At 53.9% G+C, this 23,929-nt stretch overlaps 10 protein-coding genes and 1 non-coding gene across 11 annotated transcripts; 7 read left to right on the top strand and 4 right to left on the bottom strand.

Annotated features, from left to right (window-relative positions):
- Positions 1-95: 95 nt before the first annotated feature.
- On the top strand, positions 96-1,067 carry PUNSTDRAFT_119119 (uncharacterized protein; the record flags this gene model as incomplete). The annotated part of the gene is made up of 2 exons (XM_007381384.1): positions 96-100; positions 566-1,067. 2 exons carry the CDS (start codon positions 96-98, stop codon positions 945-947), a joined length of 387 nt encoding a protein of 128 aa, XP_007381446.1. The 3' UTR covers positions 948-1,067.
- An 868-nt stretch (positions 1,068-1,935) lies between these two features.
- Positions 1,936-2,451, top strand: PUNSTDRAFT_132064 (uncharacterized protein; the record flags this gene model as incomplete). The annotated part of the gene is made up of 4 exons (XM_007381383.1): positions 1,936-2,072; positions 2,134-2,147; positions 2,199-2,323; positions 2,380-2,451. The coding sequence occupies 4 exons, from the start codon at positions 1,936-1,938 to the stop codon at positions 2,449-2,451; spliced, it is 348 nt and encodes a 115-aa protein (XP_007381445.1).
- Positions 2,452-2,819: 368 nt separating this feature from the next.
- Positions 2,820-6,489, top strand: PUNSTDRAFT_61841 (uncharacterized protein; the record flags this gene model as incomplete). The annotated part of the gene is made up of 17 exons (XM_007381382.1): positions 2,820-3,399; positions 3,460-3,767; positions 3,821-3,994; positions 4,052-4,184; positions 4,237-4,320; positions 4,370-4,488; positions 4,549-4,562; positions 4,621-4,714; positions 4,762-4,812; positions 4,867-4,968; positions 5,021-5,443; positions 5,491-5,633; positions 5,684-5,753; positions 5,807-6,002; positions 6,059-6,213; positions 6,271-6,373; positions 6,422-6,489. The coding sequence occupies 17 exons, from the start codon at positions 2,820-2,822 to the stop codon at positions 6,487-6,489; spliced, it is 2,817 nt and encodes a 938-aa protein (XP_007381444.1).
- Positions 6,490-6,748: 259 nt separating this feature from the next.
- PUNSTDRAFT_119116 (Sm-like ribonucleoprotein) lies at positions 6,749-7,457 on the top strand (the record flags this gene model as incomplete). The annotated part of the gene is made up of 5 exons (XM_007381381.1): positions 6,749-6,860; positions 6,935-7,076; positions 7,140-7,216; positions 7,273-7,278; positions 7,337-7,457. The coding sequence occupies 5 exons, from the start codon at positions 6,749-6,751 to the stop codon at positions 7,381-7,383; spliced, it is 384 nt and encodes a 127-aa protein (XP_007381443.1). The 3' UTR covers positions 7,384-7,457.
- A 480-nt stretch (positions 7,458-7,937) lies between these two features.
- Positions 7,938-11,686, bottom strand: PUNSTDRAFT_142125 (uncharacterized protein; the record flags this gene model as incomplete). Its single annotated transcript, XM_007381380.1, has 7 exons — positions 7,938-8,100; positions 8,151-8,192; positions 8,242-9,587; positions 9,650-10,788; positions 10,840-10,940; positions 10,988-11,190; positions 11,244-11,686. 7 exons carry the CDS (start codon positions 11,684-11,686, stop codon positions 8,009-8,011), a joined length of 3,366 nt encoding a protein of 1,121 aa, XP_007381442.1. The 3' UTR covers positions 7,938-8,008.
- Positions 11,687-12,390: 704 nt separating this feature from the next.
- On the bottom strand, positions 12,391-14,071 carry PUNSTDRAFT_63080 (FAD/NAD(P)-binding domain-containing protein; the record flags this gene model as incomplete). The annotated part of the gene is made up of 9 exons (XM_007381379.1): positions 12,391-12,564; positions 12,621-12,671; positions 12,725-12,807; positions 12,870-13,047; positions 13,109-13,126; positions 13,187-13,545; positions 13,683-13,833; positions 13,886-13,988; positions 14,046-14,071. 9 exons carry the CDS (start codon positions 14,069-14,071, stop codon positions 12,391-12,393), a joined length of 1,143 nt encoding a protein of 380 aa, XP_007381441.1.
- A 646-nt stretch (positions 14,072-14,717) lies between these two features.
- On the bottom strand, positions 14,718-15,581 carry PUNSTDRAFT_50736 (uncharacterized protein). The gene is made up of 2 exons (XM_007381378.1): positions 15,291-15,581; positions 14,718-15,239 (listed from the first exon to the last, which is right to left on the bottom strand). Exons 1-2 carry the CDS (start codon positions 15,374-15,376, stop codon positions 14,768-14,770), a joined length of 558 nt encoding a protein of 185 aa, XP_007381440.1. The 5' UTR covers positions 15,377-15,581; the 3' UTR covers positions 14,718-14,767.
- A 136-nt stretch (positions 15,582-15,717) lies between these two features.
- PUNSTDRAFT_99231 (uncharacterized protein) lies at positions 15,718-16,793 on the top strand (the record flags this gene model as incomplete). The annotated part of the gene is made up of 5 exons (XM_007381377.1): positions 15,718-15,795; positions 15,850-16,006; positions 16,066-16,124; positions 16,179-16,294; positions 16,349-16,793. Exons 1-5 carry the CDS (start codon positions 15,724-15,726, stop codon positions 16,791-16,793), a joined length of 849 nt encoding a protein of 282 aa, XP_007381439.1. The 5' UTR covers positions 15,718-15,723.
- A 744-nt stretch (positions 16,794-17,537) lies between these two features.
- Positions 17,538-20,998, top strand: PUNSTDRAFT_119111 (DUF580-domain-containing protein). Its single transcript, XM_007381376.1, has 17 exons — positions 17,538-17,840; positions 17,894-18,006; positions 18,058-18,189; positions 18,246-18,283; positions 18,337-18,514; positions 18,566-18,942; positions 18,998-19,073; positions 19,136-19,155; positions 19,208-19,234; positions 19,286-19,426; positions 19,486-19,566; positions 19,618-19,660; positions 19,720-19,780; positions 19,835-20,368; positions 20,426-20,766; positions 20,822-20,850; positions 20,904-20,998. Exons 1-14 carry the CDS (start codon positions 17,595-17,597, stop codon positions 19,883-19,885), a joined length of 1,584 nt encoding a protein of 527 aa, XP_007381438.1. The 5' UTR covers positions 17,538-17,594; the 3' UTR covers positions 19,886-20,368; positions 20,426-20,766; positions 20,822-20,850; positions 20,904-20,998.
- A 194-nt stretch (positions 20,999-21,192) lies between these two features.
- Positions 21,193-21,278, bottom strand: PUNSTDRAFT_t28. The gene has a single exon. It is a non-coding gene; the product is annotated as a tRNA-Val (tRNA).
- Positions 21,279-21,584: 306 nt separating this feature from the next.
- On the top strand, positions 21,585-23,871 carry PUNSTDRAFT_125045 (cytochrome P450 monooxygenase pc-3; the record flags this gene model as incomplete). Its single annotated transcript, XM_007381375.1, has 9 exons — positions 21,585-21,920; positions 21,976-22,725; positions 22,785-23,037; positions 23,087-23,167; positions 23,222-23,277; positions 23,330-23,406; positions 23,469-23,507; positions 23,561-23,738; positions 23,801-23,871. Exons 1-9 carry the CDS (start codon positions 21,602-21,604, stop codon positions 23,869-23,871), a joined length of 1,824 nt encoding a protein of 607 aa, XP_007381437.1. The 5' UTR covers positions 21,585-21,601.
- Between the last annotated feature and the right edge of the window lie 58 nt (positions 23,872-23,929).

Raw genomic sequence — 23,929 nt, 5'->3', positions numbered from 1 at the left:
AGAGCAACATCCGCGAATAATCTGCATCAGACCTGCGGCCCTGGCTCCAATAAAAATCGAGAAGCTCGAGCTCGGACGTCCGAAGTGCCCCAGGCATGTCGTCTTTACACTGAAGCGTACTCGGACCTGACCGGCTTACGATCATGACCCTGCGATCGCTACAATTGTAACTGCTTCTGTATGGGGATCGATGTCCTTCGTGCTGTACGCAACGATACGAGTCTCGTGTTTTGGGAGCAAGTTTTCGTCGAATCGGCAAGTATGTCTGGGTGGGCCAGCCGCTAGCCGGTCAAGCAAGCTGTCCCAAGCGCACACACGACGATCGGATGGGATGAAGTACGGGTCTCGCCCCTGGCTCGACGGCTGCGCCGGCCGACCTCTTTGCATAGCTGACCGCCGCGTGGCTGTGCCCCCCCGAATGACACACACCATACCCACGCTCCTGTTCCGCTTTTCACCCTCCGTCTCCCGCGGCCCATACCAAAATTGTTCTTGATCGCGCCCTTCGCGCACAGGTTCTTCATCTCTGCCTCATGCTAGCGCGATCGCTCAAAGCGGGCGTAAGGCGTAGCGCGCCGGCCTCCAGCCGCAGCCTCCTCGCCGCCCCCAAGTTCTCTACGCATCCCAAAGTGCTCAGCGATAGGCCCTATGACCGACCGTCGCCGCCGCCCCTGCCTCAAGAAGACCAGCGGGAGTTTGAGGAGCTCGTGCGCAAAGCACAGACGCCCCTAGTTGCCCCCTCTTCTGCTCCCGCTTCTACGACCGCAGTCTCAGCCGAGGCCGACCTCGCGCTGCATCCCGACGCGCGACGCCCCGTGGCCCCCGAGTTCATAGGAGACGTGAACCCGGTGACGGGCGAGCAGGGAGGGCCGAAGAACGAGCCGGTGCACAGGTGGAGGGAGGACGAAGGGGATTGGAGTTTCAAGGGTAGGGTGTCGGATTTCTGATGGAGACAATCGTCTACGCGATTTTTGCCCCGCCCGCTATCGTGGTGGACTACATGAGGTTGTCTACATACCTTCTACAGTTCTGTAATCCATGCATGGCGACTTTGTCGACGTAATCACTATGACGTGCTCTCGTACTCGTTCGAGTCTCGTTACGAGTTGCTACTGCAATTGGCTTCCCGGATTCGACGGGCGTGTACTGTTCTGATTTGTGGCTGCACCGTGCTGGTCTACTGCGACTCCTTTCCCATCGTATCTGGATCACCGCTCTCGTCATGGCTTCTTCGCAGGACATTTGGGTATGATTCAGCGCTGGAAGTTGCTCCCGATAAAGCTCGCGCGTACCGCCCCACCGGATTTGGCTTCTTTCCTCCCTCTCGACACGAGACAGCTTTACAGACCATTCACCACTACCATGGCATCCGTAGATGGAAAGACTGAGCGCCGTTGGAACCGTGTAAGCAGAGGCGATAGTTATCCGGTCCCGAGGATCACAGCAATGCTGCGAGAGCAGGTTACCGTTTCATCCGCCGTATGAGTGCTCATCGATTGTCGCCGTCTCAACAGTTGGCAGATGAAATGCGTTATTTCCATGACATGTGAGGTCTCCCGAATCTCGTGCGTAAGCGTCGCATCTCCGGACTTCCTAGTGCTCACCGTGACCCATTCCAGGATCATGTTCGGCATCTAAATTGAAGTTGTGCGCTGATACAGGTTCAAGAGAGATTGTAAGTAGCGTAGGTTCTAGCGTCCTATGAACGTCCCACTTATACGACGAACATGCGATCACCAGTCAATGATCTCTACGAAGTGGGCCAATCATATTCTTCGAGTTTCTCATGCCGAACGGTCACCAATTCACAATCTGCTGTAGCTTGCGGATGGCTCGTTCAGTAAGCGGGGAATGCCCCTGAAAGCTTATCTCAGGCTTGCGCATGGTCTGAACCAACGTGAGGTCTACCGCTTCGCTGCGTGTTATCACGCTTTAATGAAGGCATGTGTCGGCCCACGAATAGACTTGACCGCACACCACACGATCGAGGAGACGTATTTCTTCCCCAAGCTGGCGAAACGGATGCCGGCATTTGCCAAGGACAAGGACGGTGATCATATCAAGTCTCACAAGTACGTGCACGTCTGCCGTTCAGTCTGGGGTTTTGCTTTGGCTGATGCGGTGTCGGTGCAGGGCAATCCACAAAGGTCCACATTGAGCTTGGTCGAAATTTAACGAGTAGGCTGACAACGTTACAGGTCTCGATGACCTCGCAGCCTTGATCAAGAAATGGAACGAAGAGCCGTCGACGTACTCACCCGAGGAGATGCGGGCGTGCTTGGATAGCTGGAGGGATGTCCTATTCAGACACCTGGATGAGGAGGTGGGTGCATGTTCGGGAACGATCGCAGTGACATTGACGACTGATCGCATGAGAAGGTTGCGGACTTGAGCGGCGAAAACATGAAGAAGTACTGGAAATTGGAGGAGGTGGATCGTCTTGGCGTCTGACTGGGCTCAGAGCATCCTTGCTCGTTATTTGCTTCTTTCTACGTTACCTGTATGCGATCTGGTGGTCCCGATTGCGCTAGCAAAGCCAGTGGCTTTACTTATATCCGTTTGTGCAACTTTGACCGCCAGTGCCCGGCTATGGGCCAAGTGCCGCCCGGTCACCTGACCGTGCTCTTCTCCCGACATGAGTGGCTGCGACTGCGAGGGGCCTAAACATAGGCGGCCACGGCGACAGACTAGTCTGAGGCAGACGAGGTCTCTCGTAGGTGCATACCGACGTGCGGCGCCACAGCACCAGCCCCTCGACGATGTCCTTGCGCAAGAGCCGATCGGTCGCTGCGATTCCGGACGACGCCGGGCCTTCGAGAATGCTCAGCGGACCGTCATCCACCACCTGGCGGCGACAGCGCCTTCTGGCGATTGGACAGGGCGGATCGGCGATCCCCGCCTCGCCGGACGAAACGACTACACTCGGCAGGGACAGCACCGAATATGGATCCATCCCGCCCAACAATACGGTCCCCAGCCCGAGCGCAACTCGACGTGGCTTCCGTTCCCGTCATCGGCTGCCGGCACTCCCCCACCTCGATCTGCCCCATGGCGCGGCGTCCGCATCTAACCCGACCTCACCGCGGACGCCCATGTCATTCTCGTTCCGTGACATCCGGGACTCTCAGACCTACTTCCGACAGAGGCCCATCTCCGCGTACGATTCGAACCTGGTCAAGGACCTGACCGCTCAGCGCGACGCGGAGACCGACGGCGACTCCGCAGCGCGCAGCAACGGAATACGGGTTTGGTACTCGAGCTTCACGAGCATCGACTGGTTGCACGACGCCATCAAGGATTCCGTGCGCCGGTCGAGACTCCACCGTCGGAAATCCGTGCGCGGGAAGATAAGGTTGGCTGTCGATCGGAGCATTGGCTGGATCATCGTGACCATTGTTGGTGAGCATCTCTGTCATACCTGACGTTCTGTTTCTCACCGACACGTGTCGTTTTCCGAAGGCATCCTCACGGCCATCTCTGCGTTTCTCATCGCACGATCCGAACAGGTCCTGTTCGACTGGAAGGAAGGGTACTGTACTGCAGGCTGGTGGAAAGCTCGCAGGTTTTGTTGTCCGACGGTGGATGAGGACGTCATCATTGCGAGGCAATGGGCATCTCCGCTGTTCGTAACGCAACCTGAGGGTGACGAGCCATGCGCTGCCTGGCGCGTATGGTCCGATCTATTTGACCCTAGGCATCACGGAGAAGGATCGTGGCTGAAACTTGAAGCTGAAATGGTCGAATACGTAACCTACACTGTTGTTGCTGTAGGTCTTGTCGTGCTTGATCCGCCCCCCTTCGAAGTCCTGACCCAGTCCAGCTCGTACTTGCTTTGATTTCAACACTTTTGACAATCCATCTTACTGCCTCAACGTCGTTCATCACTCGCAAAGATTCCGGCGTGCTCGCTCCAGACTTTCCAGAAAACGATAATGACAAGCCAAAGCCGGCGCAATCAGACGCACCCGACCCTAGGAGGAAAGTCATGTACTATGTAAGTCGGATTTGGGCACGTCTAAATGAGTATGTACTAACTTATTCACTATCACAGGCAGCCGGAAGCGGAATACCAGAGATCAAGACTATCCTCTCAGGTTTTGTCATCCACGGCTACCTTGGCGCTCGCACTCTCTTCACGAAATCGGTAGGCTTAGCTTTGAGCGTGGCCTCCGGACTTTCGCTAGGTTCTTCTGCCGTTGACCGTTCTTAGGTCGTGGCTGACCAATATATTCCTAGGCAAGGAAGGGCCGTTCGTCCACATAGCGAGCTGCATTGGTAATATAGTCAGTCGCTTCTTCAACAAGTACGAGAACAACGAAGGTCGGTTCTGCTCGCCCTTGCGTTGTCCTATCCTGAGATCGTTTCATAGCTAAGAGACGTGAGATACTCAGCGCAGCGTCTGCTGCAGGTGTGGCGGTTGCATTCGGTGCGCCAATAGGCGGCGTCTTATTCAGTTTAGAGGAAGTCTCATATTTCTTCCCGCCGAAGGTATGTTTGGCGTTTCGCCGAATGAGGCTCCTTCGTCCTCATTTTGCCCCATCTTCACAGGTTATGTGGAGAAGGTGGGAGCTGCCTGATTCACTGACAATCGCTGTTCATAAATCAATGCATCGACTTCAGTTTCTTCTGCGCTATGATTGCCGCCATCACCCTTCGGTTCCTGGATCCATTTGGCACTGGCAAGCTTGTACTGTTCCAGGTGACATACGATAAGGTAGGTTTCAAACAATTATAACCACTCCCAGGCTAATCTCCTCACAGGACTGGCACGCCTATGAACTTGTCTTTTTCCTGCTCCTTGGTATCCTTGGGGTAAGCGAACCGCGGTCGTATCAATAGTGCAGGATCTGAGCCATCGGAACACAGGGTATATACGGGGCGTACTTCTCCAAGCTCAACTTCCGCTGGAGTCGCGACGTACGAAACAGGACATGGATGAAGACCCATCCTGTTTTTGAAGTTTTGCTGGTATGTCAGCTGTCGTCGTCATGTCGAGATGGTACACCAACCTCATCGCTAGATCACGCTCATCACTGCTCTCGGCTCCTTCTTGAACCCTTACACCCGCATGGGTGGTACAGAGCTGGTCTACAACCTCTTCGCTGAGTGCCGTGCTGGATCTGGCAACACCCACTACGGGCTTTGCGTCCTGGACCCTCCCACACAAGCCGTGCCGGTGATAAGAGCCATCTTCATCGCGCTATTGGTCAAAGGTGCTCTCACCATCGTCACCTTTGGAATCAAACTCCCCGCTGGCATCTTCATCCCTACTCTGGGAGTTGGGGCGTGCGCGGGCCGTATCATGGGCATACTCGTACAATGGGGGCAGTGGAAGTACCCGGACAGCGGTATCTGGTTCAAATATTGCAGAGGTGACCTTGACTGCGTAGTTCCTGGGTTATATGCCATGGTCGGCGCAGCTGCGGCGCTATCCGGAGTTACAGTAAGTTACGTCCGCCTCGCTTGTACTGTTCTGACCATGCCTCCCAGCGTACTACAGTGTCTCTGGCCGTGATCATGTTCGAGCTCACGGACACTCTCACTTATGCGGTGCCTGTGATGCTATCCGTCTTAGTCGCAAAGACCGTCGCGGATGCGCTAGAACCGAAGGGCATATATGATCTCGTTATCGAGTAAGTATGAACCGACACGTACCATCTCCACGTTTGACGGTGTTTGTCAGCCTGAACCAGTTGCCGTACCTTGACGGCAAGCACGATCCCTTGTGGGGCGACCTACAAATCAGCGATGTGGTGAGTACACCGAGTCGAAGTTGGCGCAACGCTGATGGGACTACATCGCGTAGGTGAACCGCGACGTCGAGGTCATCCGAGTGGACCGAGAAAATACTGTCAAGTCCCTTTGCGATCAGCTGCAGCAGCTGTTGTCCTCGGGCACAGATGATTCTGGCTTCCCGATTCTCAGACCGGACGACCGTAAAGACGGCGGTGGTATGAGGATGATAGGGTACATCGGTGCGAGTGAACTAGAGCACGCCCTCAGTACGTGGACCCTCCTCAGCCTCGCGGGCTTTGTGGTCAACGCCTTGTTCCGATAGGCATCGTCGCCGATGAAGCGGATAGCCCAGTTTCATTCCGCGTCACTCAGGCTCATCAACATGGTGATATTACCTCTTCGTCGATATCTTCACTGGCCGAAACGAGCATATACGCTGCTGGCGATCCCTTCGACTTCAGCGTGTACATGGACCAAGTGAGTCGTGATTGGTGTACTCCTTTCATCGCCAAATATTGAACTGTTTCCATGCAGGCGCCGCTCACCGTCCAGTCCAATGCCCCGCTTGAACTCATACAAGAATTCTTCGTCAAACTCGGAACACGCCATGTAATGGTTACCGATACGGATGGATGCTGTAAGTCAGTACTGTTCCTGCCTTTTGCAGCGCTTGACGCCGTACCAGATGAGGGCGTTATCGATAAGAAGACGTGGTTGCACTTCGTAACGGAGTTGGAGGAGAGGAAACATTGATGTAGAGTACAGCCAACACATGTCAAAAAACTGTATTTACTACATGCTTTAGGTTGCAATGGACATGGACAGCGGAACGTAGAATATGGCTATCATCGTGTAGTAACTTAGTATTCACAGCAAGTTCACAAGTAGGTAGGTAGGTATATTTCCGGCAGGTAGGTATCGCGGCAGGGTCAAGCGTCCAGATGCGGAAGCGCTCAGCCACCGTGATTTGAGGCTGCAGGCAAACGCGAGTCGCGTTTCAACTCGAGTCGCCATGCCTCAAGAAGGACTCGGTATCCCCGTCAAGCTCCTCCACGAATCTTTAGGTCACATTATAACGGTTGAGCTCAAGACGGGCCAGCTCTACCGTGGCAAACTTGCTGAAGGTCTGCTTCCTCGCGGTCGAACCTGCCTATAGCGCGCGAGCCCATCTCTTACCTCTCTTGCCTCTGTCTCGCAGCCGAGGATAACCTGAACATCTCCTTGAAAGACATAACAGTCACTGGACGTGACGGACGTGTGTCTCAGTTGGATCAGGTCTACATCCGTGGCAGTATGGTCAGGTTTTTCATCGTGCCCGATATGTTGCAGAACGCCCCCATGTGAGTGCCACATCGGCTTCATTTGGAATGGGAAGGCGATCTTACACGGACTTTATCAATCAGGTTCAAACGCGTGGGCCCGAATGCCATGAGAGGAAGAGGTATTGGCACGGCTCGTGGACGAGCGACCATCATGCGCGGTATGTTAGGCTATATTCGTGACCAAATGTCCTTACTCAATATCCGTCTTTTGCAGCCAACGGTACGTTTATAGTGATAGATTCGGAAGAACTTGCACCTGATTGAAATTCGCCTTACAGCTCGTCGTGGTCGCGGTGTGCCTGCGCCTCGTGGAATCCGGCGGTAAAATACCTTTGTTGTACTCCGATGTGATCATATTCGCTTGTGTCTCTCATCCATCAATGCATTGTCACACTGGCCAGCGTTTATCTGGGTCCAACTGAGAACTCAAGCCAGCGATGCAGTCCATGTCCCCCCCATGCATATACTGACAGACACGAATCTGCTTTCCCGCCATACGTCAGTGCGGTTTACCATCACTACAGAATCACAAGACTTCGATCACATCCGTCCTACAAGCAATCCACAAATCGGCAATGGAAGGGCATCCCTACTCGACGCTCCCAATCTGACATCACTCAGCATCTATGGCTACAGCGATGTCCAGTCGACCGCGTATTGCTGGTTAGTCTCTGTCGTGCAGAGATTGCAAGGCGGGACATGGACACGCCCAGTGAAACAGCAAGATTGGAATATCTAGAACCATGCTGCTCGGGAATTGAGACGGGGAGTTGGAAGCCCTGCGAGAAGTCGTCCCTGAGGTTTGCTTTAGGAAGTGGCCATGGTGAAGGAGACATGCACTATTGATCTTAGCTAGCAGTACCTCCGAAGCACATCGTAGTAACTTTGATCCGCAGCTTATCGTAGTACATAGTCGATTCATGTACATATCGCAAAATAGTAGGTCCTATCTATATATGTATACCCGTTCTATTGGTCAGGAATGTCTTCAATACATTGAAAACAACCTGCACCACCATGAAGAACGTATACCAAAAGCCAACTGAAATATCCACGTTAAAACAAGGCAAGGTGATGCAACCGGAGACTCACTGAAAAGCATAGGAATCCAGAATATGACGAGCATCCGATCCTCTGTACATCCGTGTCAGTTGAGTATAGGTATAATAAGTTGCAAACATACCTTTTTTCTGCATCTTGCTGGTCCGTCCTCCATCTCGTTTGTACACATAAGACTCCACTTCTTGTTCGGGCAAAGGTTCGTCCCGATATCCTACGCGGCGCGTCAAGCCTTGTGAAGTTGAAGCCTCCTGGGTAGGTTGCTTCGTCCTAGGGCTGTATGGCGGAGGCACGTCCTCCGCTTTAGGGCCGGCAGTGCTGGCAGCAGCAGCAGCTGTCATCGCCTGTACCATCCATTGCTCCCATAAAGCAAGCCACTCCTTCACGTTTGGGCGTTGCTGATGCTCGCCCGTGGAAGCGTTCTCAGGCGTGGGCTGGGTTTGCTTCCCCTTGCCCCTCTGGACTGTGTTCGCGTTGAGGAAGGTGGGCCAATTGGCGGAAGGCGTGACCACAGGGAAAACCATGGGCATAGGCGGCAGCTGCGACCACTGGACACTCGACATCCCCGAGAGCTGAGGTAACGGCGGTAGTGGCAATTGAGGAAGGTTGGCGATCAAACCCTTGTTACGTTGCCACTGCATGAGGGTACGTTGGATGACATCGGCATAGGAGAGTTTGGCGCCCGACACCTCCGAATTTTTCTCGGGACACTGTGATACGGAAGTAGATGGAGGCACTTCCTCGCAAGTGGGTGTCAAGGTTGTCGGAATATGACTCTCCGGGTTCCGTCGAGATGAGCGCCGCTGACGCAACATTGCTGGTGAAGGGTCGATGTCTTCCTCATCCTCTTCACCATCGCCCCAGTCCGCTTCCTCGTCGTCGTCCTCGGCCCTCGCCCACTGCAATTCACCGTCAACTTCGACTAATATTTCGTCGAAAAAGCCTTCGGGGCCTAGTTGAGCGGCGATCATGCCCTTGGCATTTACCACCTCGTGATCGGCGCCGACGCGAAGGAGGATCTGTGCACACGGAGCACAGCCTACCAAGGCAGCATAATGCAGAGCGGTGAACCCGTTGTTGTCCCGTGCATCAAGATCTAGGTCATGCTTGACAAGGAACTCGGTTAGGCGAGAAAATCCGCGCATAGACGCTAAGTGAAGAAGCGTGTGACCAGTCGCAGATGCGTGAGACATCGCTGACGCCAAAGATGAACAAGTAGCATGCTCTACTGGGGTGTCCAGGATGGAGAGGAAGTCGACCATAAGGGTCTCGAAATCCTCCGCATCTCGGGCGCGCCTGAAGAGAAGCGCCTGAGCAGCCCGAGAAGGATCGGATGTGGTCGGATCGACTTGCATGACATTGTCCTGTTGTGGGTCTCCGGCGGTGCCAACGATGCGGAGCGCTACATTCTTCGCATCCTCGAGTTTGCCAGTCATCTTAAGCCCGACAACCTGCAAAGCGAGCTCCATCCTGAATGAAACCATGTTAGTCACAGTATGATTCATTTTCTGGATTCTGTAACGAAGACTCACAGCGCTCGGTCGGTCTCGTCGATGTACGTGAAAAGGACGGGAGGACTACCATCCTCGAGTTTCTCGATGCCCTCGAACCAAACCGCGACTACACCGGACGTTATACGTGGAGGCAAGATGCACAGGAGTGTGTTGTCACTCCATCGCTGGGTTGAGCTCGCTACCACATCACCAAACATGCAATTCAACTGGATGTTCGGATGGAAATTTGCGCCCAAGATGGTGATCTCGATGCCTCCGGCAGTGGGACCAGAAGATGGAATGAGACGATGGATGATGGGTTGGGGCAAGTTCTGCAGGTTGGAAGTAGGATCAAAATAAAGGAATGACGATGATGGAGCTACGGTGGAAGACATGGTCATTTGCTGTTGGAAGCCCAGCGATGGTTGTACAGGCGACGGAGGAGCGGTAGGCAAGAATGCGGTTGGTGAAGCCAAATTCTCCAAGACTGTGCTAAGCATATCCGGAGTGGCGAGAAGGACTGCCGACGCAGGGTCTACTGATGGGAGAGCATTCGGTGATGCCGTCTGCTGAGGCCAGACACCGGACAATGGCGTTGGCACGTTAGCAAGTTGTGATGGGCTACCCGAACGAGTTTCCGGCAGCTCCGAAGTGAAGCTGGCGGGCGATGCTAGGCCAGATGCGCTGCCTTTTCTCGACTTCAGGTTGCGATCATACGGCTTGGCCCGTTTCTTGGTTTCCGCGTTGCCTTTGGTAGTTGCCTTGCGCTTTGCAGGAGGGGCGGGACTATCTTCCGGAGGTGTAGACCACGGTGCATTTGACGACGGGACAAGCGGGCTGGCTTGCTTGGCAGCCGATGCACTCGTCGTTTTGTGGTCGTCCGTGATCATTATAGGTGGCGTGGTCCCAGAGCCGATCAGTCTGCCTTGGTGGTCCAGTAGAGAGAATCTGACCAAGAACCCAACCTTCTCCCGATGATGGCGGCAGTAGCACGTCATGCGGACAGGAAGAATCGTGGTACCAGACGAAAACTCGAGAACTTCCGGGCAATTAAACTGTACAACGCTCGTCGTGTCTTCAGTTTGACGAGGCAATCCTGGCCCGCCTTCTTCACCCGAGTCGGAGTCCGAGCGTACAGGTCTGACCCGCATCTGAAGCTTGCGCGCAGAGCGTTTTGCCTAGCACGATATGTCGTGAGATGAAGTTGTTATGAAGCGGAGCGTCCTCACCTCGCGGGAACGACAGCTTGCACAGCTTACAACAGGAACATTAGGTGGAGAGGCGCATGTCACCTCGAATCGGAGATAAAGAGTGTCTTCAGGTTTAGGATCTGCTCATCGTTTAGCGATACGTGAGTTCTAAGCGGAAGGCACGTACCAATTCTCCCGTCTTTCCTCGGCCTACGCTTGGTTGCAGTCCCTTTGGGTAGCCGGAGGTACTTCCACGAGCCTACTAAGTCGTACCGCAGTGGATCCAGCGCGGAAGCATGTGCGTTGGCCAGTTCCATAGTGACACGAATCTGGGTCTCTACTCGTGACTTGGTCCCAGTCGCAGGGATGTTTGGCAGGACGATGGCGAGCCTATATACGAGCAAAATCAGATGAGTCCAGTGAACCCTTGCGCATCCGCTTACCCCTCGCAAGCCTCCTTGGGGGGAGTCACGACATTGGGAGGGTTCTGTGACGGCAATTCTCGTCTTCGTTGGCGCTGCTTCGACCCCTTTGTGACGGTTGAATTGGGAGGAGTGTCGGATGCCGTAGGGCTGCTACCTGATGGCAGTGACTCGTTCGTGTTGGAACGATAGTTGGCCGCGAAGAGAGGCGTCATCAAGCTACATTCATAGGGCGCGTCGTGGTCGTACGTGCCCTCCCTGATGAGGTCGTGGAACTCAAGGATGTCCTCGCCGTCGGTCTTGGTGGGTATATGATGCACAGGATGGAAGCCCTTCCCTGAAGGCCACGACAGGTCGGCGATAGTGACTTGTTCAAGTGTATCATACGGCTCTGGTGTCGCTGGCGATGGCGAGCGCGAGCTCGTCGTGGCCGAGGAGGATGACTGGGCGAATACTGGGTCCATGAGGAAAGCGGGGAGAGGGAGCGCTCCAGCTGCCGCGCGCATCAGGTTCGACCGAGACGCCGATGCCTCTTATGGTAACTCTGCGAAACGTTCGAGTACGCTCCTCCACGTTTCGAATTTTTGCTCCGGAGTCACCGTCGCATTCATGACATGGACTCACTTTGCGCAGAAAGGGCGAACAGCCAACAGTGTAATACGTGTATAGCGTATCAGGTACAGATTCACATGGGGTTGCACTCAGAGATGATGCCGGAATATACATCATCACGATGATCCCTGATCCCCACTCGTTTGAACTTCGCCAGTAAAACATTGCGTCCAAGAAGCTCCGTGCCTAAACCGCGACAGGTCAAGTTGCAGATGGCGCGCTCTACTCATCCGCCGAAACGCCACTCTTTCGTGGTAGGTCCAATGAATCAAATACTTCGCAACCACTGGCTACGATAACAAGTGCACGCAGGCGCAGGAACATGCATCGGTTCGCATTATAAGGATCATAATTAATACAGGCGAAGTGTCACGGCCTTGCTCTGGTCGCGAGCAGATCGTGGAGGTGATGTTCCGCCGCGATGACATCTTGCTCCGGAGACGTTGCGTTGACCCAATGCCATTGATTCTCGATTGCCGGACCAAGCCGCGCATAGTCGTCTCCATATCTATCATCATTGAACTCATACCTGGCAACTTGTCAGACACGAACACAATCACCACGAGAGCGGACTAGTTATAAAAGCATACATCATGCCTGACACCCGCGACTGTTCTAGGACGTGGTTTGCCATGGGCAGTCGGATGGTTTGATAGGCTTGTAATGCAGCAGGAAGGGTGGATATAGTGGTCGATCTGTTGCCCAGGATAGAAGCAAGCAAGTATGCATCCTGTTGTGATCGGATTGGTCTGTCTGCCAGGTGTCGATATGATCGGTAGAACATACGTCAATGGCTTGCCCAGCACCAGCACCTTGATGAGGTAGCATCGCGTGAGCCTGAGGCATGACGATAAGTCCGGGTAACCGATGCCCAGAAACGGATTTCTTACCGCATCCCCCAGAAGGGCAACACGCCCAGACACGTAGAAAGGAAGCGGCCTCAATGCGTGCAACGCCCATTTCGTCGGGGCTTCTATCTTCTACAGATGCAAATTCAACGATCGGCGGTAGTTCATCGAGGTGTTCGATGAAGACTCGCTGTCAGCAATTCCTGCACGTCGGCCTCCCAACCTTTGTAGCAGTCGAGGAGTTCTTCCTTAGGGCACTCCTTGACCCATACGTCGTCGTAGGGAGTGTGTTCTTTGTTAAGATCACTTGCGAACGTGATAACGTTGACGATGCTTCCTGCCGCAATCGAATAACCAACGACGTGCTAGGAAGCGTTGCGGATCAGAAATTTGGGCTTATCCGTGAGGGGCAAAAATTATAGGGACCTTGCTCTTGCCGCAGTACTATACGCCCGGTATCCTGTCAATAAATCAGGGAGCCGGTAAGCTAGAAAGAATACTTACCATCATTGGTCGGTCGATGGCACGGTGTGATGTCGAGAGTTCTTCCTTCGGTATCAAACCACGATACGCGATGGTACCACTCCATACTGGATCGATGAACCCCAGCAATCGAGGATCGCTCACGGCATGCTGTTCGTACATTTGCTTCCGCACCAAGGACTTGATGCCGTCACATCCAATGAGAACGTCGCACGTGGCCCGGGTACCGTCCGAAAATGTGAGCTCGATCGCCGAATAGGGAGATGTAGAGGGGGATTCGCAGTAAAAGGTCACCCGTTTGCCGAAGTGAGCAACGTCGGGCGGCAGGTTGTCCACAAAGACATCGAGGAAGTGCGCCCGGTGGAACCGGATACAGCCATCTAATGGGAATCTTAGCGGCACTGAATTCCAATCGTGAACAATTTACTCGCAAGGCATCTCCATCAGGCGAAAACGAAACCCGTCTTCCGGCTGGTCTGAGCGACGATAGTCAAAGCCGACACCTGAGAGAATACACACCCGCACATCAGAGCGACGGCGAATGACGACAAGTTGTCGCACTTGCCCAAAGATCCATCAGGCGGAGCGTGGGCAACCGCGGAGAACTGATCCGCTAGACAAAGTAGTTGGAGAATCCTCCAAGTCCTTGACCATATCATCACACCGGCCTGTAATTCGATGAACAGGTAGCTCGATTGCAGCGGCAGTGCGATCACGAACACCGATCTCTTTGAACCGTTCTGCGGCTTCATATATATCGACTCGAATATCGGGATATTTGGACAGGGCTACGGCGAGACACAGTCCGCCTATGCCTCCTCCACTGTGATAATCTAAGTTAGTCTATGATGAATCGCGCGCAGACTGCTCAACTCCGTACCAAATTGCAACGCGAAATCTGGGCATGGCCATGGTTCAAGTAGGGTGCCAGACCGAAGTCCGACCTTTATCAGTAGGAGTGTGCCTACCGAAGCCTCCGTTCTCAGATAGCGACCACCTGAGCATCTTGAGCGCTGTCGTGCGACGTCGACCGTCCTCCATGGGACTCGGAGAAGCAGAGTAGTGTCGTGGGTAAAAAGAGGCCAGAAACGGAACCAACCCCCTTCACAGTGCACACCCAAAGCTCTCAAAAATTCATGCTTCAACAACACAACCCGATATTTACGTATACTATTCACAGCTCCCAGGGCCTATGCATCAGCTTGACTCGACCATATGCATGTTGGCCATCATTTTACTCTGCGAATCATAAGGAGCAAGCCTGAGCTCGAATTCTGTTCCCGAAATTGGCGTCTCGCCGAATGAAACAAGGAGGACGCTTGATCTGGTCGAGTCGACCAAGCCTTTGAGCGTCCGGTACGGAGGGAGGACTGGAATTTCGACTAGCTAGTGTCGTCCATCGCATTCCTTTATACACGTAGAATGCATTCACTGTCCAAACGGCCGTTGTGAACCTCCGGAACTTCGTGCGTGGGCTCGTGTAATCCAGTCCCACGAAGTGACGATAATGGCTATACTTATGCGAAATGGATTCACGAAACTAGAAGATAGTGCTGAATAGAATAAGTCAGAGCAAAGGTACAGAATAAAACGCCGCAATCGTCATGTGGGTAGTCTGGTAGTGGACGAAGCCAGTCCGGGTTCGGATGATGAAGATGTCGCTGATGAAGAAGTGCCTTCCAAGGGTATGGGCTCTCGTGCAGCCGCAAATCCCGCTCCAAGATGTTTCTCCGGGATTATGGACATCGCGGGTGCTTTTCCCTTGTCTGTTTCTCCTCCTGTGAACACAGATGGTGCCGAAGAAGTGCAGGAAGTGTTCCCTGTTCCCGCAGCAGAATCACCGGGCGCACGCATGCCGCCGACGATGGCCGGATCTGGAGGGATAATGTACTTCATTTCGGGGTGCGGAAGTCCCTTAACCTCAAGGTCGCGGTGAGACTTGAGACCTTCGCGCCGGGCTCGCTTGCGGCGTTTCTGACGTTTGTAGAGAAACAATACGAACGCCACGGCCCAACCGAGGGCTACAGCTCCTCCGGAGATGATTCCGGCGATCATGGGTGTCTTTGCTTTGTGACTAAGGACGAGGTCCAGCAACGTTCGTGTGTGGTAGGCCGGCGGTACTCACCCGTGCAGCGCGGCGGCCTCGGAGGACGAGACGGCATGATCATCCTGCAGCGAGAGCGTTGGGCTGAACGAGGGGCTTGGGGACATGGCTCCTGCTGCGAGTTTCCGAGTCCTGGAGGGCGAACGCGCAGTCGTACCATACGCTCCCGTCCCGCGTGAGACTGGGTTAACCTACAGGGGTGCAGTCTGACGACGACACGCGGAAGCTTGGAATGCTTAGAGCGCGTGTGCAGGATTTATGGATGAAGTCTTGGGAACTTGAGGTACAGGCGCCTCGTTAATCGTAATTTATGGGGAGATCAACGGAGGCATAGGGGGCGCGTTGCGCAAGGGGCAGCAGCTCAGATATCACAGTGGGTCGGGCCCGCTGGCTCGCGCCACATCCCGATTCCCGAGCTCAAGCCTCTTGAACGCAAACAACGACGACCGCAATCATGGGGTCCACAGACGCGCCTTTCTATTGCCCGACGACGAGCACGAGACTCGAAGGCAAGACTCTTATCGTTGTGCGCGCCTAATTCCAGGGAGTGAGGAGATACACTCACAGAATCTCAAGCAAGCCTGTCGTGACCGTCGCGAACTTGCCTCAACTCGCGGCTGACCTCCTCATTGCGACCTTCGCTCTCAAGCGCATCGGGCTGTTTGACCCGCGCGATGTTATACCAGTGGTCGGAGCGAGGGAAGATGGCGAACCTGGCTTGACCTTACCGCTGGAGTGTATGCCGTTCTGGTCCTTGGCGTGATTCCACCGATACTTATGGATAAATATGAAACAGTGTACGGCAAGGACAATTTTGATGTCGTTATTCTCCAGCAAAGGTCACCCGCGTTGAAGGTGCGTACAGGTTCTATTTCTTGTTACCATGTGAAAACTCATGACGACCGTTAGTCACGAAAACAAAATTTCGTGGACTCAATCTTGGAGTTCATCAGGTCATCCAATTTCAGGGCCGTTTTGTTCATGTGTGGCGTGGACATGAGCAACCGCACGGATGCACAAATGATGTATGCATGCATATTCTTCTTCTTCTATACCATAACCGATTGCGAGAATCCCAGGACTCCGATCTTCCACATTCAGCCCACAAACACCCCCGCCCTTGAAGGTAGTCCACTCTCAACGATCAAAGCGCTCCAAATTCCTGCGTATACGACGCCCTCTACGACATCTCATTCTTCCAAGGAAACACAAGCACCGTCTGCGTCATCTGCGGACGACGTGCCTTTCATGCCCGGCGGCGGACTTTCTAGGCGCATCCTGTCGTCCATCTCGAAGGCATCGACCTCGGATACGCCAGCGTGGAGCACGCCCGTTGCTGCGCTGGTACAGTTTGTTCTCGAAGGAGACAATAGGTTCGATGCCGGCTTGATGGCCACTGCCGCCACTCGTGTATTGGGAGGAGCAGCGGAAGAAATTGTGAAAGCACAGGGGGGCTTCAAGGAGCCGACGAGCTGGCGTCAAGGACTGTTCGGCACACCTCACGATCAGACGCTCTACGGATGAGCTTGGTTTATCACTGTCATGTGCGAGATGCGCTTTCTGCTAGTATCGCAATAAAGGACGGCGAAACGTGCCAAAACATGTGACGGCCATCTCAGTCGCCGGTGTCGTAGGAGTGGCATGAAATGCAGCAACCGATGTCTCCTTTCTGTCCGCGTGCATCGTGAGACGCTGAGAACAAAGCGGGTCATGGTCGTCGGCTCCGTGGCAGGTCCAGAGGTCTCTGTATTAAGACGTGATTCGGACGTTGCAATACATAGAATGAACATATGGTCTGGAGTTGGTTGCGACTCGGTTGAGGATCTCGCCGAGAGGATCGGGGCACCTCAGAGTGCAGTACGAGTATATTTGTTGGATGCACGGTGTGCACTGGTATATACGCGTACGCCAGATGCATGATTCTCGCGGATATGTGGATGAGTGGCGATGATCGCACCAAACTGTATCACTGGTCGTCGAAACGACGGGTCGTTTCGAAGTCAGGAGAAAAGCTGGCAAAAGTATTAAACGAGCGGTTGTGGTATTACAGTATATCTGTAGTACGTCCGGATCCGCACGGAGAGGACCTGGATGTTGCGCGAGTGTGGATCCTGTGCGATGACGTACATAGGTTTGAATGCAGTAAGTGAAACATCGCCTTGATCGCTTCCTGCCCTCCATCGCATGCCCGCGCTCACCTGAGGCAGTGAAAGGCGGTTCCTGCGCGTCCCGACCGCATATCTGTGCACCCCTGTGCCTCCTAAATGCCCCCAAGGACGGCTGGCCATCTCTTCTCTTTTACAACTTTCCCCTTCACGACACATCATGTCCCATTGGAACACAAACACGAACGAGCAATGGGGCGGGCAGCCCAATCAAGGCTACCAACCCATGGTCCATCCCGGCCCTGAATCCCAGCCCTACGCGCCTCAATATGCCCCTCCACAAGGTCCACCACAGGGGTACGGTGCTGGCTGGACCGCCGACCAAAAGAACCCCTACGAGAATGAGCGCTTCAAACCCAAGAAACGCGTGAACGACGTGTTCTTCTTGATACTGTATATCTTGACTGTAAGTCTCATGCGTTGGTCGCAAAGGGGTGTATTCGTCACGCCGCCAACCAGTTCCTCGGATTCGCGGCGCTCTCTGGAATAGTGCTTGATGAATGGGTGAAAGACGGCGGACTCGGTGGTGGTTTGGGCGACGGGAACACAGGCACCTCTGTTACATTGAACCAGTTCGTGGATCCAGTCCTTCTCGTCGACCATCCGGTTGATATCGCATGCAGGCATACTGTATGGTTACTTCTCCTGGTTACGGCAGCGGGTCTGCTCCTCTCAACGGCGTGGCTTATGCTCACCCGATTCTTCACGCGAGCGATCATGCACATAACTCTCGTGCTTTCCATTCTCCTCAACATGTAAGTCAACCGCAACGTTGGCCAGTCTAGATTATCTACTCAGACCCCACGTGTAGCGGAATATGCGCATATTATTGGGTCACGAAGTACTATTGTACGTCTCTCCAGATTGGAGAATAGGCGATATCTCACGTTCGATGCCTACAGCCGGAGCGATTATCTTCACGGTGATAGCGCTCCTCTCTGTCCTGTCGTACTGGGCAATGCGTTCTCGCATCCCGCTCTCCTCGCTCCTCCTCCAAGTCGTCATGGACGTTTCGAAACATCACATGAGCGTATACGTAGTAGCGTTCGCCACCCTAATCATCCAAGCAGCTCTCTCCGTGTAATGTTCCTCATTTCCTTAATATATTATGTTTCGCTGACGTTCCTTCAGATGGTTCACCTTCACTGCCATCGCGACGTACGCCAAATGGACGCCAGGCAACCCGTCCTGCGAGAACGACTCATCATGCTCATCGGGCAAGGTTGCCGGCCTTATATTCTTCGAGACCTTTGCGTTCCTCTGGATTTCGCAGGTCATCGGTAACGTCGCTCTCGCGACCCTGGCCGGCGGTCCGTTCGGCTCGTGGTACTACTTTGGTCCGCGCGAGCAAGGGCAGATGCCGAACCATCCCACGACGTCCGCCTTCGTCAGGGCATCGACGCTGTCTCTTGGTTCAATCGCGTTTGGGTCGCTGATCGTGACGCTTTTGGAGGTCATTCGCATGATTTTGAACGCTGCGAGGAATTCGGCGCAAGAAGACGGAAATCGTAAGTGACATTACTGCAGTGTTGCGTGCGTTACCTGACTCTGCGTGTCTTGCAGCCGCTCTGGCCATTGTGGCTTGCATTGCAGAGTGCTGCATTTCATGCATCGAAGGCGCCGTGGAGTACTTTAACCGGTGCGTGTGCATTCAGGCTTGATCGCGTGGAAAACGGTCTAACCAGGATTTGTCTCCTCCAGCTACGCCTACATCGAGATAGGTAAGCGGATCGCCGAAATCCGCACTTGTCATGCTCATTGGCTATCATCCAGCTCTCTATGGCAAACCATACATTCAAGGTTCGTACATCGCTAGAAAATAGTATGTGCGGATACTTATTCCCACCTTAGCTGCAAAGGATACATGGCGATTGTTCAAGGATCGCGGAATTGACGCTCTCATTAATGACTCCTTGGTTAACATCACGTTGACATGGGGATCATACGTCGTTGGCATCCTCTGTTCGCTGTTTGCGTATCTCTATCTCCGCTGTACGTGCGATCTGCAGAAAGTAACCAGTCCTGCGATCGTACTGACTGGCCCTTCCTAGACACGCACCCCGCCTACAATGACAATGGCCAGTATACGGCTCCCGTTGTACTGTTTGCGTTCCTCATTGGTACCTCATGCTGTACGAGTGAACCGCCATTATCCGTTGACCTCATCGCTGACATGTCGACAGTGCTTACCCTCGGATCGGCCATCCAAGCTGGTGTATCTACGATGTATGGACGCCCCCGTTCGCCGTCATTACAAACACGTTACTCATCATCTCTTTTTCCAGATTCGTTGGTTTGGCAGAGGATCCCCAAGTTCTCGCTATCAGGGCTCCCGAACTGTTCGGCGTACGCTCTCAGCCTTGTCTGCTTCTCGCTCAGACTCGCTAACTTCGCCTGCAGATGATTGCTCAAACATATCCGCACGTGGTTGAAGGTATCCAGATTCCATGAGTGGATAGATAACAACCCAATCAGAATGGTCAGGGCTTGAATGGCTATAGAGCGTACATCGCGAGCATTCGTGCTACTACCATCTTGTATTTTCTCGCGATTTTCGTAGTCAGAATCGTAATGACATGACGTAATGCAAGGGTGTAGGCGAATGCGAGATGATCCGAAACATAAGGAATAGGGAAAACGAACGATATCGCCCGTAGCGTTTATCCTTCGATAGGACGGTAGGCGCGATTGCCCGCAGCCCAGCGATGGCCCGCATCCGCGGACAAGCCCGTCGTAACGACACCGAAAACGACGGCGATCGCGGATACCCAGGAGATGGTATTCAAGACATAGCCCAAACCTGTGACGAGGTGATTCGGGATGCAGAAAAGACGTGACGCTGATGCTCACCAGGGCGAGCGCGCTCGAACGTTGGGAAAGCGGCAGTACTGTACAGTTCGGTAATGATCCCGAAGGCGATGATTTGGCACAGAGCTTCAGCACCAGTCTCAGTTTCCTTCTGAAACCGAAACGAGGGGAGGAATCACTCACCATGGAACGCAACCAGCCAAGCCACAGCCTTCCAGATCCTCCGTCTCCTCGAGTGCGTCGACACGCCAAATACAATCGCGAGCAGGGCGGTGGCGCCGAATCCAATACCGAGTTCCACGACATATCCGGCGGTTGTCCATGAGGCGCAGAACGTATGGAACTCAGTCTCGCACTCGTCCGCGACGCGCGCGGGGAAGGGACGGCATTTATACGGGCCGTACTTCTTGATTCCGCCGCCCTCCCCATCCGAAATATCCGTGATGGTCCGCTCACAACGCTCCATGAGGCCATAGCGAACTACTGTCTTCGTGTGGAATATTTCGGGAGATTGGGTGACAAGCCTATTCCGCCTTCTGATCAGAGTCCCGTACGAGCATCGCAGGAGTTGAGTCGCACCAGGTCTGGCTCCTCGCAGACAAGATGTTCTACTCGGAGCGGTCAGTTGAGCGAAATGCGCGGTGGACTTGACTGGCGTTACCATCAAGACCGTCAGAATAACGGCACAGAAGGTCACAACATAGGATGTCTTTCTCATCCTTATCGCCTTTGAGAGGTGTGGTTGTCGTCTGAAGCAAGGTCGCGCACCGTACTGGTGCGCCGCGTCGGCCAGAGCACGCATGACATCACGCCACTCTCAGCCCCTTCACCCTAGCAATGATGAATAAAACTTTGATGCCTTTTAAGGCTCAATTTCTTCGGTACCATCCATTGACCTTACTGTCGCAAAATGTCGTACGTTGCCGCCTCAATGTCATGTGGGAAAAACATGAGTCGGCCCAGGTTCGAACTGAGGACCTTCTGTGAGCAGGTGTTGCTGTTAGACAGATGCGATAACCAACTACGCCACCGACCCTTGTCGACGTTCACGTTTCAAAGCTATTCAACCAGCTCTTTTATATTCCCCCCAACAAACTTCAATTAAGCTCAATCACCTGCAAAATGATCAGCTTCTCTCTCACCTTCCTCGTACGCGGATTGGCTGCTGTCACTCCACCATAGATCAACGTTGGTTTTCATATGCACCGTGCAACAGGATTTCATCGGCAGCGAACGCAACAAATACTCAGCTGACCGCGCTTCGGCTCACGCTATATAGTGCGATCCCGTATGCGCAGCAGAGCACGGACGTTCTTGACTTTCCTCCCCTCTGGTGTGTACGCTTGATCGGAGGACATCATGCTGCCCCGTAAGCTACCGCCAGGAGCCTCGTTGCTACTCGTTCTCGGCGTTGCTTTGCTTGCTCCTTTGGGATTCCTCTGGGTTGCACGCGACATCCTGCAGCAGAACGGGGTAACGATATCGAACGCTGTATTCGTCACTACCTATGTCCTGTCGCTTCCGCTGCTCTCGGCCTTGCGCGTTGTCTTCAGACAGCTGAAGGACGCACGCGAAGCCTCCAAACGAGGGGCTCGTGTCGTTACGCGTGCGAAGGGACGATGGCCCGGTAATTTCGATCTCCTCGTCACCGCCCTGAAGAACTGGGAGCAGTACACTGGTAAGCTGCGAAACAAACTCTCGGCGGGTGTTCGTGAATTGATGTCTTTATGTAGGCGATGTCATGACCGAACAGAAGGTCGCTATAAGTCCCGGGCCGACGTTCAATATGAACGTCTTGTGGGACACCGTCATCTTCACCTCGGAGCCCGAGTATATAAAGGAGGTCCTCGCGACCAACTTCCAGAACTACGAGAAGGGGCGTCGCTTCAAGGCTCAGATGGCCTCAGTCCTTGGTACGGGCGTCTTCAACGCCGACGGCGATCTTTGGAAGTTCCATCGCTCCATGACGCGGCCATTCTTCTCTCGTGACCGCATTTCCGATTTCGAGATCTACGAGCATCACGCGCAGGCTGCTATTGCCCGCATGAAAGACCGGTTCCGGGAGGGCTACGCCCTGGACTTCCAAGATCTCGTAGCGAAGTTCACGTTGGACTCCGCGACGGAATTTTTGTTTGGCAAATGCGTTAACAGTTTGGAGAGCGGACTTCCGTATCCGCATAACGCGCCGATCGCCCAAGGAACTGCGGCACAGATGAGCCACGGGCAGAGGTTTGCGGTCGCGTTTGCTCAAGCACAGGAGACGATCTCTATGCGGGCTGTCGTCGGCAAGTTGTGGAGGTTCCTTGAGTTGACGAAGGACAAAACGGAAGAACCGATGAAAATCGTCAATAATTTCATCGAGCCTATCCTGAAGGAAGCTATCCAGAAGCATAAAGCCGACGCTCCGCTTCTGGCCGCGGGAGACAAGCAGGACATAGGAGAGAATGAAACGCTCCTTGATCATCTCGTCCAGCAGACAAACGGTGCGGCATCCCTCCCTGTGAGGCTGTAGCTGCCAGGTATTAATTCCATCTGCGCCCAGATCCGGTCGTGTTGAAGGACGAGATCCTGTCGATGATGATCGCTGGACGTGATACCACCGCGAACACGCTCATGTGCTCTGTCTATCTCCTCGCCACCAATCCTGATGTGCTTTCCAAGCTTCGCGATGAGATTATGACGCATGTCGGATCCGCCCGGCCGCCGACCTACGATGATATCCGCGCTATGAAGTATCTTCGTGCGTTCATCAACGAGACGTTGCGGTTGTTCCCCGCCGTCCCCTTCAACATCAGGTTCGTTTCATTCGTCACCTACCAGCCTAACCACTAACTCGAGCTTCAGACAATCCATCGGACCGTCAACTTGGAAGTCCTTGAACCCGGAGGTGGATCCGCGCCCCTTGTATATTCCTCCGAGGACGGAGTACGTGTTCGCTAAACCTACGATGTTGCCGTTATTAACCCTAGACGCGTTCAGTATCATCTACTCAGTCTTGCTCATGCACCGCCGCAAGGATTTGTGGGGCCCGGATGGTGAGCCGTCTGCATTACATGATTGTGCACTCTTCTGACTTGATATCTACAGCGGAAACGTTCGATCCAGACCGCTTCATCGATGAGAGACTGCACAAATATCTGGCACCAAATCCTTTCATCTTCCTGGTGGGTTTCGTTTGTTTCTGCCTGCGTCGCAATGTTGTTGACTCGCCTTATGCGCCGTCTAGCCGTTCAACGCGGGTCCGCGCATCTGTCTAGGTCAACAGGCAAGTTCCTGGTTCTGTCCACGTGAAACATGGTGGCTAACCCCCTCTTGTAGTTCGCCTACAATGAGGTCTCGTTCATGATCATCCGGCTTCTCCAACATTTCTCCGGCATCGATCTCGACCCCTGCGCTCAACCCCCTGACTCCCGGCCCCCGGAACACTGGAAACAAGCAGAAGGTCGCAAGGCGTACGAAAGGTTCTGGCCGAAGTCGCATCTAACCATGCATGCTAGTACGTATCGTTGAGCATTGAAATTGGCTTCCCAATGCGGCTGTTAACTTGTGCTCTTGCAGAGGGTGGGCTGTGGCTGAAGATGACTGAAGCTCCTGAGGCGGCCGATGCGACCGCGAACACTCTCGCATGAAGGAACAGCATTACTGTGTACGTTATCGAGTGAACGAAGAGGATTATGTACATTCCCT

Source organism: Punctularia strigosozonata (genome assembly GCF_000264995.1).
Source record: "Punctularia strigosozonata HHB-11173 SS5 unplaced genomic scaffold PUNSTscaffold_3, whole genome shotgun sequence".
In the NCBI taxonomy this organism is placed as follows: domain Eukaryota; kingdom Fungi; phylum Basidiomycota; class Agaricomycetes; order Corticiales; family Punctulariaceae; genus Punctularia; species Punctularia strigosozonata.
The sequence above is the reverse complement of the archived record's forward strand: the minus strand, read 5'-3'. Positions and strand labels throughout refer to the sequence as shown.

Excerpts from the sequence above, each read along its gene's own strand:
- PUNSTDRAFT_50736 (XM_007381378.1), bottom strand. The coding sequence starts at position 15,376 with ATGTCCCCAAGCCCCTCGTTCAGCCCAACGCTCTCGCTGCAGGATGAT. Across the intron at positions 15,240-15,290 it reads GAGGCCGCCGCGCTGCACGG|TCACAAAGCAAAGACACCCA; the intron begins GTGAGTACCGCC and ends CCTCGTCCTTAG.
- PUNSTDRAFT_119111 (XM_007381376.1), top strand. The coding sequence starts at position 17,595 with ATGTCCCATTGGAACACAAACACGAACGAGCAATGGGGCGGGCAGCCC. Across the intron at positions 18,007-18,057 it reads ACCTCTGTTACATTGAACCA|GCATACTGTATGGTTACTTC; the intron begins GTTCGTGGATCC and ends TATCGCATGCAG. Across the intron at positions 19,781-19,834 it reads GGGCTCCCGAACTGTTCGGC|ATGATTGCTCAAACATATCC; the intron begins GTACGCTCTCAG and ends CTTCGCCTGCAG.